The sequence below is a fragment of the Notothenia rossii genome (assembly GCF_949606895.1).
Source record: "Notothenia rossii genome assembly, chromosome: 1".
Classification (NCBI taxonomy): domain Eukaryota; kingdom Metazoa; phylum Chordata; class Actinopteri; order Perciformes; family Nototheniidae; genus Notothenia; species Notothenia rossii.
Window position 1 is genome coordinate 56,954,783 of NC_136912.1, and position 19,356 is coordinate 56,974,138.

A 19,356-nucleotide genomic window follows, 5' to 3' on the forward strand; every position below is an offset into this window, starting at 1 on the left:
TCGAGGGATGGAGGCAGGGCCGTATTCACCATATACATTGGAGGGGACACATCCCCCCCAATATTCAGATACACTCAAAATGTCCCCCCCCCCCAATAAATAGCAACACAAAAAAAAGTTTTAATTTTTTAATTTTTAATTTTTAGATTTTTTAATTAAAATAAAATTGCTATTCTATGACTTCTTTATTTTGTTTATCTGTATACTTGAAAATCCATATTTTCTGTTATTGTGAACTTCACCAAAATGATATTTCTTTTCATATGTAAATTGGTTCCTTATTTTGTACCCGGGGGTGTATTTTGCTGTTGCACGTCTGAGTCCACCTTCAGTTAGCTTGATGCTCCAAGCAGGTCAGTCGTGTTTTAATTTGCCCTCCATCAGTTCTGGTATCTTTTCTAGTTAGCCCTAAAGTAATCTATATTATTTTATTTCGTAATGGTAATGTTAATGAACCCTCCGGTTTAGCTTCTTTGTGTAAGTAACTTGTAGTTCTGATGTTAAAACCGAACTTTTCAGGAATAGTAGCTAACTAGCTGTGGGCTAGCTGGTTTCAGTTGTTAGCCAGGGTTTGGCGGGCTAGTGTCAGCTATGTGGAAAATGACGGTGTCGTTTTGGATGTAATCCAATAGATATTTATTCATGTGGATTATTTCTATTTTATTTTGTAATTTGTAGGGTGTGGAAAGATTTAAAACTGTGATGTGTGACACCTATGGAATACCAAAGGTGCCGGAATTAATTAAATAATAAATACTCTACAATTATTATGAAATAGTATTTCATAATCGTCAGAAGCATTTAAAAGATACTCACACGCAGGAGGTTTGCAATGTGCATCATAGCTTGTGCTGGGTTTAGAACGCTCAGAATTGCTAATAAACATGTTTAATTATCTTATATCCAGCGCTGCTGACCCGTATTAATCACATCAGCAACTGCAGATCGCCGAGGTCAAGCTGTAAGCATGAGCAAGAGGAAGGGTGGCAGTGACATTAGACAGTTTTTTGGGCAGCCTCAGAAAAGAAAAAAAGTAAGTTAAGAGCAGTGAGAAAGTGAGTATTGTTACCAGTCAGATAGCTTGTTTACTGATAATATTTCTTCCATGTTCACTCTGGTGTGTTCAGAGTAAAGAGAGAGAGGGAGAGAGAGAATGTGAGCATGGCGACCGGACAGGGAGAGTGTGCGCTGGTGACATGGAGGTAAGCCAGAAAGGAGCTATATTGATGGTTAAGACAGAATAATGACAACATAGCAGTCTAATGTTAATGTACAGACTCCTGTGTCCCCCCATGTATAATGTGTATCAACAGTCTTTCTAGTCAATAGTTTACTGATATTTCTTCCATGTTCACTCTGGTGTGTTCAGAGTAAAGAGAGAGAGGGAGAGAGAGAATGTGAGCATGGCGACCAGACAGGGAGAGTGCGCTGGTGACATGGAGGTAAGCCAGAAAGGAGCTATATTGATGGTTAAGACAGAATAATGACAACATAGCAGTCTAATGTTAATGTACAGACTCCTGTGTCCCCCCATGTATAATGTGTATCAACAGTCTTTCTAGTCAATAGTTTACTGATATTTCTTCCATGTTCACTCTGGTGTGTTCAGAGTAAAGAGAGAGAGAGGGAGAGAGAGAATGTGAGCATGGCGACCAGACAGGGAGAGTGCGCTGGTGACATGGAGGTAAGCCAGAAAGGAGCTATATTGATGGTTAAGACAGAATAATGACAACATAGCAGTCTAATGTTAATGTTAATTTAAGATGAGATCATCCTCATATGTATTTCAGATAATACCATCAAGCATGGAGAGTGAGTTTGACAATGAGAGAGAGAGCAGCCAGGCAGGCGAAAATGAAGGTACAGGAAAGGAAGGGGAGGAGCTTGGACTTTGCCCAAGTCATCCAAATGTGAAAGTCATACCCAGTCAAACCCTATCAAATAGAATACTCTACTTTCAGGAGAAGTGGTTTGAAGATCATACATGGCTCCATTACAGCCCCTCTATAAAAGGGGTCCTCTGTTTCTATTGTACTAAATACTTTGCAGCACAATAGTCTAAGCTTGCGTCAAAAGCAGATTCAGCGTTTGTGAAGACTGGTTATAACAATTGGAAGAAGGCACTGGAGAAATTTAGTGTGCATAAACACAGCCAGTGTCACAAATTAGCTGTCATGACTAGGATTCAGGAGCCAGAGCCTGCTAATGTGCAACTTTCACGTGAGCTTGAAAGACGGCAGCAACAAGCAAGAAGAAATCTGATGAAGATTGTTGAGGGTGTGAGGTACTTGGCGCGGCAAGGTCTGGCTTTTCGAGGCGATCAGAAGGAGAGTGGGAATTTAAGCCAGCTTCTAAAGTACAAGGCAACAGGCGATGCAGAACAATTGACTATATCTTCGCTTCTAAAAATGGTTAAATGAATAATCTTTTTTCTCAAAGCAATGATAAACCTGTGAGTTGGATGTAGAAAAAGTCAGAATCAATATAAATGTTTTTAAAGTAAATTCAGTTTGAACATAGTAAAAAAATGTAAATGATAGTGTCCGTGCAAAAAATAAACCATTACTTATAGTGAAAACCACCCTTGAATGATGGGATAGTAGACTAAAAGCTTTAGGAATCCAAACTATAACATATAATAAGTACCCTGTATCAAGATTGATGTAAAACAAGTATTTCCAAGGCACACCTTTATATGTTCATTATAGTTATACAAAATAAGAGAATAACAGAATAACAGGTATGAAATCATTCCAACTCATACTACAGTTTAAAAAGGGAGTGATTTGTAAAATATGCATAAAGAAAAAGTAAATCTGTTCAGTTCTGTTTCACATGGGTGTTGTTGAGATGTATCCATAGATTTAGTCCCTAATGTTGCTCTCAAAGTGCACCAGATTGATGCCCTAGAGGAGGTTAGGTCCCCCGCCTGCCCACACCCACCGTCAAATTGTCCCACCCACATTCAGGATGCTTCTCAGTTTCGTGACTATTGTTGTGTTTTGCCCCCACGGGCAGGGGCATGGGGTTAAACAGGTTTTAAAGTATCCAATGTGTTAGTGGTTTTTTATGTATTTTCCTTTAGAGTGGCAGGAAATTAGTATTCAAATTGTTATTGAATTTTTGGTCCCCCCCAAATGTTGACTCCATGAATACGGCCCTGGATGGAGGTATTCCCATTACTTCAAACTTGTTGAAACTAAGGGGAAAAATTTGAGTGTAAGGTGTACGTTGTGCCCTGGCCAGAAACTTTTGTCCACTGCCGTTAACTCAACTGCCAACCTCACCAAGCATTTGAAAGGAAAACATGCTAGCATGAAGCTAGTAGCTCAAGATCCCCGGGGAAATGATGATATTATCATACCGTGAAGAAGGGCCAGCATATTCAGTGAACATAGCCTTTTAATTCGGAGGCCAGTCCTGCTTTAAGTTGTTCTTGATTTTATTTTGGCTAAAATGTCTTTGCTTCCAAGCTGTATTATGCCATTTTATTTTATTTACACAAGCCATTGATATCAAGACATTTTTAAGTTATTATTTTTCTGTTGGATTTACATGAGGCATGTTTTATTTTGAGACACATGAGCCATTTTGAGGTTTTCATCATGTTGTTCCTAAGGAGCCTATTGATATGATTTGCACTAGCTTTGCACCTATTTTGGGCCTAGCCTGTTTAATGATTATGATTTTATATTGATATTGTTTGATATTATTGTTTAGTGGTGGTGTTGAGCCCAATGTTTTTTTAAGTGCTCTGTGGCATTTTTTTTATAATAAAGAGCACAAAATAAATATCTGTTATGTCCTCCATAGTAGAACTTTATGTAAGCCTAAACATTTAGGAACAGAGATGGGGTTCTGCCCAAAGTCGAGCAACATAAAAGTAACGTAAAAGTAACGATTAACGTAAAAAGTTACTTTCCTTGGAGGGTAACTAAGTAAAGTAAGTGATTACTTTTTTAAAGAAGTAACGAGTAACGAGCAAACACTACTTTTTAAAAGTAACTTCCCCAACACTGCCCAAGCCTGATGTTGGTGAGTCATTTTCCCTTTACACAAAAGGTCTACTGAGAGAGTGGGACAAAATTGTAATTCAAAATGGTGTACTGGGGAGATTGTGGACCCAGACGGGTTCTGGACTTGAGGCTTTCCAAGTTATTGTTCCAAAGCAGGAAACGAAGGATGTGTTGAGAACATATCATCAGGCAATGGGCCACCCTAGCAGCGAAATGTTACTACTGGAGCACACAAAAAATGATAGGACCCAAATGCACGACTCCAGACAAAAGATGATTTAAAAAAGGTTTTTACTTGTGGTGATAAGCAAGGCAATACAATCACAAGGTTAAAAAACAATCTGGCACTGGGCACAGGGAACACACATAATATATACACATAGAAGGGATTCTACAGCTGCAAACAATAAGGGCGGGGCAGGTAATCAGGTCAGTGAACATAGTGGCAAGGTAGGAGTCGAACTACCTGAAAGGAGAAAGGAAATAACAAAGTAAAACAGGAAATGGCAGACAACGAAAAGGGTTAGAAGACGCGGACTTGACAATATAAACTAAACAGAGAAATAATATTAACAAATCTGACGAGACACAACACGAAAGGACTACGACAACTTTGCAGCAGTGCTGCTACTGGCCCAGAATGACTTAAGATGTAAAGGAGTGGTGTGCTAAAGCTGGACCTGAAGTGAGGGCCCCTCTATTATAGGGTGACCAGACGTCCCCGTTTTCCGGGGACAGTCCCCGTTTGTATTGGCCTGTCCCCGGTTGAAACTGTCCCCGGAAATGTCCCCGTTTTTTAATATACGTTAAAAACACATAGCAAGGTGAAATAAAACGTTTCATGTCAGGAAACACTGGGTTAACAGACTGTGGTCAAGCCAGCCCCCACTTCGGAAAACACAGTCAAAAGCACGTTGTATTGCATTGCGCGAATATCCTATGGATTACGGTAGAGGCCTGTAAAAACTGCCTTCAAAATAAAAGCGTTTACTCGGTCAATAAGAAATATACCTAAAAAACACACCAAACATATTCATACTGGAGCTTGAATTAAGAAATATGTACTATATAATGTGATCAATAATAATTTAAAATAAACTACGTATAACTACCACATTATAACTGAGTGAATGTAAAATGTAAGTATACAGTTATGAAGACATATCTGACATTTCTACTGGGTGACTAATTGTAATTGATGTTGACACCATCTCACAGCACTCCTAAAATAACATTACTTTCTGAAGCACAATTGAAAATGTATGCTGTTTAAAATCTCAAATTAGATCTATTGTCCATCTATATTTTGATTATTATTTAATGGAAACCGTCCATAATCAAAGAGTCATTCGAAGTCAATCAAATACTTGTTTCACTTCAGGGTGATAGCAGGAGACCCTATCTAGTCAATTAGAGAAAATCAGGACAATCTGATGTAGAATTTCAAAATAAAATACTTTTGAAATCTCATATATGGGCTATCGTCCTTCCGTTTTTATACAAGAATAAATAAAAAAACGGTCAAATTATCAAAGACTTATTTCACTCCAGGGTGATAGGACACCCCATCTAGTCACTCAGAGAGAATCAGGACAATCTGATGTAGAGTTTCAAAATAAAATACCTTTGAGGTCTCATATATGAGCTATCATCCCTCTGTTTTCAGATAAGAATAAAACAAAAACTATCCAGTATCAAAGACTTATTTCACTTCAGGGTGATAGCAGGACACCCCATCTAGTCACTCAGAGAGAATCTGGACAATCTGATGTACAGTTTCAAAATAAAAGACCTTTGAATTCTCATATATGAGCTATCTTCCTTCTGTTTGTATCCAACAGCTCAAATGTTCGAATTACATTAAACCAGAATTGTCCCCCTTTTTTCTTTAACAGTGAAGACAATTGGATATGTTAATGATATATTGACCGCAAAACTCAAAATGTCCCCGGTTTTCATTTTGAAAATCTGGTCACCTTACTCTATTACCCATCACCACATCATATCCTTTTGAAGTTGTTGGAGTAGATTATCTCTCTTTGGGACGACAAGATGACAGGTACAACTATATTCTGGTGATAACCGACTTGTTCTCCAAGTATACTTTTGCAGTCCCTACCAAAGACCAGTCTGCAAACACAACAGTGCAAGCCCTGTACAGCGGGCTCATCCAGATGTTCGGCTGCCCAGAGCGTATTCTAACCGACCGGGGGGGCTGCTTTTGAATCCGCTATAATGGGTGAGCTATGCAAACTTTATGGATGTCAAAAGAGCCGCACAACGGCATTCCATCCTCCGGGGCACGGAGCATGTTAGAGATTCAACCAGACATTGTTAAAACTGTTAAGTTCCTTAGCAGAGATCGACCAGGCACAGTGGCCCCACCGGCTGCCACCCCTCATCCAGGCCTACAATAACATGCACCCACAGCACCACGGGGATGACCCCACACTATGTTGTGTTTGGGAGACATGCCAGACTACCGGTAGACTGAGCAACCGGTCTTAACACGAGCGAAAAAATGCTAATGGCGCCTGCACAGAAAACACGGTTTAATACCCTTATTACTTATCGTAACTGCACGCCCAACCCATCGATCTGATCGTGAGATGACACAGAATCGATCGGTACATACATCATCACTCCATGATAATAACTAGCGAAGCTATTAACAAGAACAGACATCAAAACATGTGGCACTAGGTAGCTAAAACCGGCAACATGGCCTACCTTGGTCGTTGTCTGTTCAAAAGTGGTCTTCAATGGCATTCAAACGATAAAAACGCTGCTGAAGTTAATCCATAGGTTAATCCAATGTGTCTGCGTCCCTTTGAAATGATTTTTGATAATCCATAAGCAATAAACCTGCTTTTCCATTTCCAGATGTCAGAGCGAGAGATAGGTTCACTCTGATGCAAGGCCCAACCTTTCTTTTACCAGGTGTGTGTATGGGGAAATTCCCATTCGATTATATTGGCTCTAACGGTTAAAAACAGATGTCAATCACCAAAATTGACCAATGGGTTCCAGAGAAATGGTAAAAATGGCAATTTCCACCCAAATCACCTCAGAGGTGAAGTTTCTTTTGCTAAATCTCTCTAAAAAGGTCAAATGTCACTTGTTTTGCATCAATCTTGATACAGGGTACTTATTATATATTGTACTTTGGATTCATAAAGCTTTTAGTCTACCTTACCATCATCCAAGGGTAGTTTTTCACTATAAGTAAAAAATTATTTTTGGACGGACACTATCATTTACAGTTTTTTACTATGTTCAATCTGAATTTTCTTTAAAATAAAAAACATCTATATTGATTCTGACTTTTCTACATCCAACTCACAGGTTTATCCTTACTTTGAGACAAAAGATTATTAATTTAACCCTTTTAGAAGGGAAGATATGGTCATTTGTTCTGGGAATGTCATTTTCGAGCCCGAGACCTGAAAAACAGGCTCAGGTCTTAACAGGTTAACCATTTTTATAAATAGATCTATCTTAATATTTAAACTGTAATTTATTGATTATAATAAATTATCTCAAATCTGTCCTTTGATCCTCTATTCTTTAACGGTGGAAATGAGTTGCTGGTATATAAAAAGGAACCTCACACTATCGTGTGACATGAGTGACTTAAAGCACATATCAGAAAAAACTAAAAAGCATGAACAAACTAGAGTCCACCTGGACGATGCTATGCGACTAGCCATGTTTAGGAAAGTAAACACAGCTGTTCAATGAGGGCTACAGGATAGGGATCAGTAAGCACAATAAGGAGGTTGACAAAACAGGCACTAAAATAATAGACTGTATCAAGTGCTGTGTGCCTTTGAGCTAGCCCTGCGTTGTAATATGACATGTTTTGAGTTTGTGTATACGTTTGCTTACATTTTGGTAGAGCCAGCTCTGGAGAAAGATTCACCAGCCGCCAATGTATCGAAGTTAGATTCCTTTTCAAGGGCTTTTCTCTACACTGTGCTATGAGTATCTGAATTTTATGGAAGCTAGAAGGCTTCTGTTTAGGCTTTAGTGTCTTCAGTTGATTGAATCATGAATGAGTTTGATCAAGTAATATTTCTGGCATACGTGCGCTGCTCTCATCTGTTTTCATAAAAAATATGATTTGTCTCATCAATATCGGGAAAAGGCAACAAAACTGTAACCTTAATGTTTTTTATTCAGTTAATGATAACATTAACCCCAAGATAAACCAAGGTACAGTAGCTCACTCCATATTTGTAAATTGTTTTTACATTTATTTGTGTTGATGAATTTACAAAGATTCACTAATTTGCTCCTCCAACTTCTGGCATGCAGTGGCAACTAGACTTCCCAGCATATTTTCAAAGGCCTATATACAAAAAAGGGCCCAAGGACTTTGTGAAACTAAAAATAGTGCTATAATATAAAAAAACGTATCTAATTTAGATCGACAACTAAATTCTCGACCATGAAGTTTTAATCAACAAGAGAAGTCTTGTTTTTTTTTATGAATTGCACATTTGTGTATATTGTCCCGTCTGTGCCTATAGCCTACATCATTGCGATGAGAGGTATGTCTCGGCTGTGTGACTCTGACAGAGTGTGATGAATCTGCTGCATTCTCTCAGCGTTATCTCAGCGTTATTACTGTCATTTGCTACAGATGCACTGAGCAGGAATTCAGACGGCTCGGAGGGAAAAAGGGACCCAGTGAGGTCCTGATGAAATGAGTCACAGATCAGCTGTTCGACCTGCTTGCATCAGATCTGTGCAAAAGAGAAGCATTAAAGTCTACTGATCTTGATGACGTTTGTCAAATACTAAAGTATCGACTTGAGTGAAACTTTTCTTTAGTAAGGGCTTGTTAATGAATCAAACAATCTAGACTATTCATTCGATCATACTTCTTTGGTGCATAGACCTCGGTACACCTGTCAAGGTTAGAGGATGTTACGAAGTTCTTCACTCTCCTCAGACACAATCCAAAATTCATTTCAGCCATTTGAAACCTTCAGCCACGCTAAGCTGCCTTTCCCTCACCCCTTCTGTTCTCACAGCAACATGAAACAAACCAGAGAGCAAGCAATTTTATTGTTCAGTGGTATCTTTAATTGTGATGAAAAAGGATTATGTAGATTTCTGTAAGCCTCCTGACAAGACATATTTTAAAGTGAATAGGCCATAGAACAGGAATATGTGTCAGTGTTGGAGGCTTAGTGGAACGTCTCCTCAATAAGAGGGTAATCCTGGAGTCTAGGGATCCCTCATTTACCCTCTCAGCCGAGAGACCGGCGCTCTCTCCAATTACAGCCATGGTCTCTGTGAAGACAAAGGGAGGACTCAGACTGTGTGACTAAATGTCATAAAGACATTACCTTTAGGGATGCTCCGATCGCCAATTGTGGGGCCGATCACCGGAATCAGCATCGGCCTCTGAGCTGAGGCCGATACGATCGAGTGGGCGGGGCCTATGGGGATATTCCATTTAAAGTGATGTTTAAAACACAGTTAATGGGGCTTATTCACTGGCGCTTCCACAAACAACAACAAACATAATTATTATATTCAAATTAATTACATTGTTCAAGTTTACATTAACTTTGGATAATAACACGGGAGAAATTAGCGGAAGCGCTCTCTTTCCTCTCTCCCCCCCTCTCTCTCTCTCCTGACAGCCTGTCAGTATCGTCTCATGCAGCTCACTGATCCTGTAATGAGTGAGTGACCCGACAGTTAAGAATAAAGATGTTTATAACTAGTTTAGCTTGTTCCAGAGGTAGATAAAATAGCTAAGTGTGTTAGGTCTAACTCTTGTGTTTTGCTCCGCTCACCGGTCCGTCACAGCGGGTGGAGCTGCAGGATTTCTGCTTCACACACGTTGCATACCGCTATTTTATTGTCATTTTAGGACACCTTAAAATGCTGCCAGACTGGTGAAGCCATTTTGACGAGCTTGTTTTGGCGGGCACAGAGAAAAGTGTCACGTATTTTACGTGATCATTTTACGTCATGCGATCGGCTCTCGCGATCGGCATTTTTAGAGAGCACCGATCAATCGGCAGAGAGTGAGTATCGGCCGATATCGATCGGTGGCCGAAAGATCGGAGCATCCCTGATTACCTTTATCTTTATGACTTCTTCCACTTAAAGAGCCTGTGACACGAACCCAACAACTGTTGTGCAATGAAATAGTGGGCTACTAGTAATCTCGAACCGTCAGTTTAAAAAAGAAAAAGCGATACCGTTCCGATAAATATCAATAATTTCGAACATCGCGGGGAAATTCCTCCGACTCATTTTGAGGTTTTGGGGGAAGCCGGAAGTGACGTCAATGCGGGAACGCTTCACTGTGCGGCGAGAGAGCCAAACACGGACAAAGTTTGTTGTCATGCGTATAAATGGTGAATTACTGAGTTTAGGCACGTTCATAACGTTTTAATGAAGTTGACTACAGTATATTCATATTTGTCAGTGCTTTCATGTCAATTCGGCGAACATAAACATAAATGATCGTGGGGAAGATGATGATTAAATTAGGATTAAAAATCGGTAGTGAGAGCTGCTGAATTTCCTCCCGTCGGATGTGATATAAAAACAAATCGATTATTTTTGTAGTTGTAAACTCAAGTGGATGAAACTACATTTATTAGTGCTTTCATGTCAATTCGGCGAACATATGAGACATTAAATGATCGTGAGGATGATGATTTAAAAATCTTTTGTTTGAGCCGGTCTGCATTTCCTGATGAGAAAACAAACCTTAGCTTTTTGTAGTTGCAGTCAGTGGTGTAGTGGGCGTTGGACGCGGGGGTACGCCGTACGGCGTACCCCCACTTATTTGAAGCATGATTTCTTTTTTTAATAGTCTAATACAGGGGTCGGCAACCTTTTTGATATGAAGTGCCATTTAAAAAAATAATTGTTATCAGCGTGCCAACGATCGAGAATTATCAACGGGGGGGGGGGGGGGGGGGGGGTTGAGGAGCTTGACGCTCGTCAACTATCAGCAGGAGGGCGGGGGAGCCTCGCTGCGGGGAAGCAGTGTGTGGACCTGTCAGCGCAACTCGCATGATGCCGAATTTAACAAACACATTTAAATAATTGGTTTAAACGGCATAATAATAAGGACGATCGTCCGTTCTGTGATTCTCCAGAGCACACATGCTATGATATTAGGGTCATGCAGAGTGAGATGAGATCGCTGTCCCTTTAAGAGAGAGAGAGAGAGAGGGGTGTGGCTTGTGCATGTGTGTTTGTGGATGGTAGAGCGACAGTGAGAGAACCTATGGAGAGAACGTGTGTATGTTTCTGGAAGTGAAACGAGGAAGCAGAAAAACAGAGGTCTGTGATGTATTTTGTGAAACAGAAGAACAGCTAAATAAATGCAACGGCCTCCGAAGAAGAGCTCGCCTCTCTCTAAAGTGGGTTATTGAACCTGAAGCTTGTTGCTTCTGCCCTCCTCGACTACGGTCTGGGAGCCGACAGGAAAGTTCAACACACAGATGGCCAGTCCGCCCCTTTGTAGCATATTATGTCGATGAGAGATGAGCAGATCGCCACTGGGCTTTCAACTAAATACAGAGCCACGCAAAAACTGCGGCATTTGTACAGCTCCTTATGGGTACTGCAATTTGTGAGGTGCTTTCCTCAGTGGTGAAACGATCAGCACTGCACCACGGAGGAAAGCGGCAGAATGTCACCTGGAGATAAAGAGAGCGGGGCTGCGTTGCGTGCATGGCTTCCTTCTGCAGGTAACGGGGAGACGCACTCTGGCGGCGGTCTCATTCAGGATCCGAAAATACAATTTAAATATTTTTGCACACTTATTCCACTTATTCCTAGTGTGCCACTGGTTACGGTGCCGCGTGCCAATGCTGGCACGCGTGCCAGGGGTTGCCGACCCCTGGTCTAATACATCTAAAATCATTGCCATTGTTATCAGTTGCAAGTGTGTGTTTTTTGTAATAATGACGAAAACATAATAGGCAAATTTCACAGTAATTATAATAAAAACGTAGCTCAAGCATTTATGCAAATTGATTTGAAGCGTGTGTGTGTGAGGGGCAGAACTGTGTGTGAAGGGTGACCAGGTGTCCCGCACTGTGCGGGACTGCACACACAGCATTTTTATTATTTGTCCCGCTTCCCACACATTGAGACTATGTCCCGCATTTGAGTGATAGTCGCGCAGAAAGGCCGGATCGGTTCGCTGACAGCCGGCACCGCCCTTTATTATTATATTGTCTAAACGGCATCATGTAAGTTGCGCTGACAGGCGACCCAGGGGTCCCCAAGCCCCCCCCCGTTGACAGTTCACGAGCGTGTCCATAGTGTCTCCCGTCCACCCACCAGCCCGTCCACCTAGTAAAAACATCCCCACTACACCACTGGTTGTAGTAGTACACCAACATGAATTAAACGTGTGTTTTTTTTTACCACAATATTGGGGAAATTAATGGATAAAATGCACGCATGGATTATTATTATTATTATTATTCCCACTCCGATCGGGACACTAGGTCCACCGTTTCCCCGCAGCGAGGCTCCCCCCGTTGACAGTTTACGTGGGCTGGGCTGGGTGCAGTGGCGGACTGGCCATCGGGACGAATCCCGATGGGCCGGTACTGAAGTGGGCCGGTCGGATAAGTCACTAGCACATCCCCCACTCCCCCCGTTGACAATTTACTAGTGGTACCGAAGTGGGCCGGTCGAGAGTCCCGGGCTGATTTTTAGTCCCAGTCCACCACTGGCTACATGACCGTATGATCGCCCATATTGACGCACCTAATTCCTAAACTTCTAACAGATACAAAATAAACCGATCCTTCAGCCTCATATGAGCTCTCAGACACGTTCAAAATTAAACTGTCATCGCTCTGTGAGCTTGCTGCTGTGTGCCCCATCGTGCGTTTACATGCAGATGCTGGGATCCTGAACGGTGCAGCTGGAGCGCTGTGCCCGCAATGACGTCACACATAATTTGGCGGGATTTGAAGAATCTCCGAGAAGATCTAGAAAATTGTCAACATTGAAGGGCAGATTAATGGTTATCAAAGTAAAAATATCCAAAATCAGTTCATTAACGGTTTTCAAGGGGACAATATTTACTCAAATTGATGGGTTTGGATGATGAGGGAAACTCGTGTCACAGGCTCTTTAAGAGAAGCATCAAGCTGTATTGACAGGGAAAAAACGTGATGATTTACCGTGTTTAAGAAGGGAGAAAAACACCTTCAGAGAGAACAATGCGACTCACATAAGTGCATTCATCTCTGATGGGTACAGGGGCTAAATGTCAAACCTTAAAGTAATATTTGGTATTGTCAGGATTTTAGTTGTCTTGTCATGAATTTCTAAATTCTGTTCTCCCTGTGTCTTGTCTTCCTTCTTCTTTCTTCTTCTTTTCTTTAATGGCGAATCGCTTCCACTTGGAGCATATATCGCCACCTACTTTTGAGTTATTAAATGTTCATATTAAATCCTTGTCCTCAGACCAGTGCTTTTGAGGAATTTGAAGATCAGCTTGTTTGCTTAATTTCTTGATTTACTTTTGTATATTGACTTGAAATCCATGTCCTTGATGTTGAGTTGTTCCAGTGCAGTTTTCAGAATGAATCTTTGTCTGTTATAATCCGGGCAGCTAAAAAAAACATGATGTATTGTCTCTGGTTGTTGGCAACCATCACAATTGCCATTTGGATGTTTTCCAATCAGATGCAGTGATGAGTTTAGTCCAGAGTGTCCCAATTTTATCCTGCTGTTAATGCTCTGTTCTCTTCTACTACTCCCCCAAGTGCTTCCTGTTCCTACTTCCCTTTGTATCTGGTATAAATGTCTTCCTTTGGTGTTACTGTCCCATAGTTTTTGCCATTGTTGCTTGATAACCACTTTTGTAAAAGATTTGACTTCTGCTCTACTGATGGGTACCATAATATCAATCTGGTTTGCTTTCAAACCACATTTTGCCAGTTGATCCACTACTTCATTCCCTCTAATACCCACATGCGCTGGAACCCACACAAATTGAACAACAATTCCCAGATGAACTAACCTAAACATGTGTAAAATGTCATGTAAAATATCCTGACGACATTCTGAAGAGAAGTTGTGTATACTCTCGAGGGGCCTCATGTAGAAAGGCTGTGCGTAGGATTGACGTGGGAAGGTACTTACGTAGTAGAAATCCGAAAAATAGGTCCATACATTTTCCGGCACTTTCCGATTCACCAAACATTGCGTACCGGTGAGGAAAGTGCGTATGGGACTTCCTACGCCTGTTTCCTTTAAATCACAACCGACTCGAAATGCGGTGCAGCTTTTGCGGGCTTCACGTAACGCCCATGTTTGCCTATAAATAGTCAAAGAAACGCCCATTCATTCATTCATTTTGACTGACTGCATGGAGAAGACCGCAGGAAATGACGACAGAACAGCTAAAAAAAACATCTCACTCCGTGTCAGATTATGGTTATTTTGGGGAGGTGGAGATAAATCATATTGTTTGGTGGATGCAGTTTGAACCAGAGTAGCAGCATGGCGGTCGGATCGCACCAAAATAAATAAATAAGTGGTCCGAAAAAGGTTAATGACAAAAAAAATACACATAGTCTTCCTCAGGCAGTGTGTTTGTACCGGGGACAGGAGACCCCCCCCCCCCCCTTGATGAGAAACTGTAAGAAATTATCGGGGAATCCCTCCGGAGTGGAGTCATGACGACTGGATCTGAATTATGTTTTTGTATTTGGTGGTTTGTGTCCCAGCTGTCAATCAGCTGTGCGCATCGTCTCCACTGCAGCCTGTGCATCTCAACCCCCCTCCGCAGCAACTCTATATCCACCAGTTAAAGGAAATACAACTAATGTGTTGTGTTATATTAGCTGTACAATTTACCACATATGGTGCTCTTAGTTTCCATACCTCCTCTGTTTTACGAGCGACTTATCAAGTCTTGGCAAAAGGCATAAAACATGATTAAACATGTATTAAAATATAAAACCACGCTCGTATCTACAACCTATAGAAATGCAAAACGGCGTCAGTTTAGACGTAATTCTGTCCTCCTGCTTACCGCATCATTTATGAGAAAACATTTCATAACATTAACACAACATATTCCAGGTGGTTTTAAATAACATATCCGTATTTATGTATTTCTCCAAGTTATGTTTTTGTGTGCACTGAGGAGTCTCAAACAGGCGTTTGTTAAATCATTTTAAGATTGGCTTTAAACAATGTTTGAAAATGAATTCTTCATATATGATAAATGAGGTGTAACATTTTATTTATGGTATTATTTCCACATGTTTCTCTCCATTCTTCCTTCTGCCAACGGTGTCGCAGTTTCTCGTCTCTCCCGTTTTTGTGCTTAGTGCGTACGCATAGGTTAGAGTTTGCATGGAGGACCGCATGTTTTCCCGTCAAGTTAGTATTTTATAAATCGCAAACATTGCGTAGAAACTGCCGTACGCCATTTTTTGAGCGTATATCCCTTTATAAATGAGACCCCTGAGCTGCACTGGAGTCAGAGCAAATGACCACTCGCATTGGCTTCCTCTACCCACTGAAGTGCTAGAGAGATAGCCATCATCTCTACTGTATATACTGCAATGTGATCACTTGTACGCTTTCCCACTTTGACTTTTAATTCAGGAACATAAAATGCACAACTACTTAGACCATTTTCTGGATTTTTGGATCCATCAGTAAATATTTTTATAAAGTGCCCATATTGTTCATGTAGAACAGTATTCACATAAGCCTGTACATTGATTTTGTTTTTCATTGAATGTAACCATTCCAATAATAATACATCTACTATAGGTTGAGGTAGCAACCGTGGTGGAACAGCTGATAACAACACCGTCGGACTAATATTCCATTCTTTAACTTTGAATTACAAACATATTTCCGAAACACAAACACAAAAACGTTCCTTTTTTTATTTTGTTACTTTCCCAACTTGTTTTTTACAGTTTGTTTAGTCGGGTGAGTATCTTTATGGCCCTGTAGATTTGCCCAGTAATGAACAATTAACTGCTTTCTCCTCAAAGGAAGTGGTATTTCTCCGACCTCTACCTGAAGTGCCGACACTGGTGTAGATCTGACTGCCCCACAGCATATCCTTAGTGCTTGTGCCTGGACTCTATCTAATTTTTGAAGAGAAGAATATGCAGCTGAACCATACACCATTAGTCCGTATTCTATGGCTGATCTTATTAAGGCTGTGTATACAGTAACTAGACCCTCCAGAAAAACGCGGGCAAAAATCCTTGATTATGCGGGCTAAAATCCTTGATTATGCGGGCCAAAATCCTTGATTATGCGATTAAACATGCAGGGTTTTTATGCGGTGAAATTGCGGGAAGTTGCAAAATATGCGGAAAGTTGCGAAAAAGAATAGATTTTTTTTTAAATATTGGGCTGTCTTATTTATTATCTCTCACAGACAACCTGCCACTAAAGTTAAACCCCTTTCCTATTCAATTAAACACATTCAATGTTTATTTATTGTAAAAGCAATGGGGCTATTTTTTTTTCCACACACGCACACGCGCACGCACACGCGCACACGCACACACACGCGCGCGCGCATGCACGCACGTACACGCACACGCACACATCTCCGCCTCATTCTGTTTTCATTTACTTGTTCGTTATCTGACCAGCTTCAATCTTGTAGGCTACTCACTTCGTTTCTTGTAGCCCTCGAAAGGGTTTTGGAGGTTGATGCCTAGGTGAACGTGAGTTGTTTGGCTTTCTTGTCCGCAGCAGCAGAAAGCATTTTCGAATGTTTGAATGAATGAAAGTGGGTCGTCACCGTCGATTTTCTCTAAGACGTATGCTCCAACACACAGTTGCACAGGGTGCAGAATAGTTTCCCCCCCACTTTCGTGAAAGACATCGGGGTACTGCTTTGCCCGGTCTTTAGCAGAAATGTTCGTCGTGTGAGTTCCACACGTTCACTCTACGGTGTTGTTTACCTTCTGTGATGCGCGAGCTGATGACGTCACGTCATCATCATCATCACTACTTCACGTCAAGACGAGTTAACTTTTTTTTTCCTAAACTTTGTGTGGAAAATGCGGGGATTATGCAGCCTTTTGATAATAATGCGGCCTTTTAAAAATCTGCGCCATTTTGCTGATAATGCGGTAAATTCTGCGATCGCAGGATCGCGTTTTTCTGGAGGGTCTAATAGTATACGTTCCTCAAAGCAGCTTTATCAGCCCCCCACTTAGTGCCTGCCAAGCACCTCATAACATTTAAAACCCTTTTACATTTGCCTATTACTTTATCAATGTGAGTACTCCATGTGACTCTCTCGTCCAACCATATTCCCAGAAATGTAAATGTCTTCACTTTCTTTAGATCTTGTCCATAAAGTTTTAACCTAACCTCCTCACCTACCCTTTTCCTCGTAAAAAATAAAGTTTCAGTTTTTTCCACCGACAATCTAAACCCCCATGTCAGAAACCAGCTTTCAATTTCCGTAATGGCTTCCTGAATCTTAGCTACAATATATTTTACATTTCTGCCCCTTTTCCAAATAGCTCCATCATCTGCAAAAAGTGACTTACCAATATCAGATCCTACTTGTGTGTATATATCATTGATCATGATAGAAAATAAAAGAGGACTGATGACACTCCCCTGCGGGGTTCCATTTTCAACTTCATGCCTTCGAGAATATGACTTGCCAACTCGGACTCTGATGGCACGGCCAAACAAAAAATCCATAATCCAATTATATACATTACCTCCCAGACCCATAATGTCCAGTTTTATTAATAATTCTTCCTTCCACATCATATCGTAAGCTTTTTCCACATCATAGAATACAGCTACAACACACTCCGTATTCGCTTGGGCTTTCCTGACTTCAGACTCCAGGCACAGCAGTGGATCTAAAGTACTCCGCCCTCTTCTAAACCCACTCTGATAAGGATTCATTAGTTCATTTTTCTCAATGTAGTATGTCAGCCTTTCTGTTATCATTCTTTCCATAACTTTACACAAGTGCGATGTCACAGCTATAGGTCTATAACTGCCTGGACTGGTTGGATCTTTCCCAGGTTTCCTAATAGGAATAATGACAGACTCTTTCCATATTATTGGCAGCTTCCCTTTCTCCCAGATCTTATTGTACATCTCCAGCAGCTTTCCTAATGCAAAATCACTTAATTTGGTCAACATTATATAACATACATTATCTTTCCCAGGAGCAGTCATTTTACACTTACTTAATGCTCTTCTCAACTCTTGAATAGAAAAAAGGAATATTTACAACACTCTGTGACGAGTGTCTTTCTTAATATACATTAGGATGTTCATCTAACACTTCCTGCCTCCTGATCTTACCTTCTTCTGTCAAATTTTTCGAAGAATTAACTTTGACAAAAAATGTTGCTAGAATTTCTGCCTTCTCCAAAGCACCAGTGGCAACTTCCCCTCCAATCTCTAATACTGGCAGATTACTCTGCTGTCTTATTCCCCTCATCTTCTTAATCATTCCCCGTACTTTATCTAATGGCCTAGTTCTCCCAATACTTGAACAGAATCCTCTCCAACACTCCCTTTTTGCTCTTTTAACAATGTTCCTTACCTGAGCCTTTTTATAATCTAATAAATTATGTAATGAATGTGTCTTTCTTAGCTTTCCAAACAGCCTGATTTTGTTTCGGATTGCATCATTACATTCTTTGTTCCACGACGGTACCATCTTAACACATTTACTAAGTTTACCAGTTTTATTCCCAATAGTTTGATTAGCGCTTTTAATTATATTTGAAGTAAATTGCTCATTTATTTCATCAATATTTCCTGCCATATCAATCTGATCAAATTCATTATCACACAATTTAGCAAACATCTCCCAATTTGCTTTAGAAAAAGTCCATCTCATGATACCGTCTAGCTCAACCACATGACTTATATCAAACTTGATTATAATCGGAAGATGATCACTCCCAATACTGTTATTTGCCAATACTTCCCAACTGCTACCAGAAGCTAATTCACTTGTTACAAGAGTTAGGTCGATCGCAGACTCTGTTTCATCTCTAAAATTGATCCTTGTACCTTGCCCATTATTTAAACAAACTAATTCCTTTGCCTCCTTTAAATCCTCCACCACCTGTCCGTTGTAATCTGTTGATCTCCCTCCCCACATTGTATTATGTGCATTAAAATCACCACACCATATTATTTCATTTCCTTGGCAAAGACTGTCTAATTCCTCTATTTTGACTTTATTACATGGATTATAAAAATTCAGGACACTAATTTTCCTTTTATTAATCCAAACTTCTACACCCACTATTTCTAAATCACGACTGTTCTTAAATGTTAGCCTACTATA

The 19,356-nt window shown here is 40.6% G+C and overlaps 1 protein-coding gene across 5 annotated transcripts in view; it reads left to right on the top strand.

Annotated features, from left to right (window-relative positions):
- The first annotated feature begins 271 nt into the window (after positions 1-271).
- LOC307018600 (uncharacterized protein) overlaps positions 272-19,356 on the top strand; it is a 75,453-nt gene continuing 56,368 nt past the window's right edge. The window contains exons 1-5 of one of the 5 annotated variants that reach the window (XM_079648917.1): positions 272-1,033; positions 1,128-1,202; positions 1,370-1,442; positions 1,610-1,684; positions 1,764-1,860. In XM_079648917.1, the coding sequence (XP_079505043.1) occupies positions 1,162-1,202; positions 1,370-1,442; positions 1,610-1,684; positions 1,764-1,860 (286 nt within the window). In that variant the 5' untranslated portion in view covers positions 272-1,033; positions 1,128-1,161. Of the gene's footprint in view, positions 1,443-1,609; positions 1,685-1,763; positions 4,119-19,356 lie in introns of those variants that run through there. The other 4 variants (XM_079648916.1, XM_079648919.1, XM_079648918.1 and 1 more) reach the window with 4 other exon arrangements.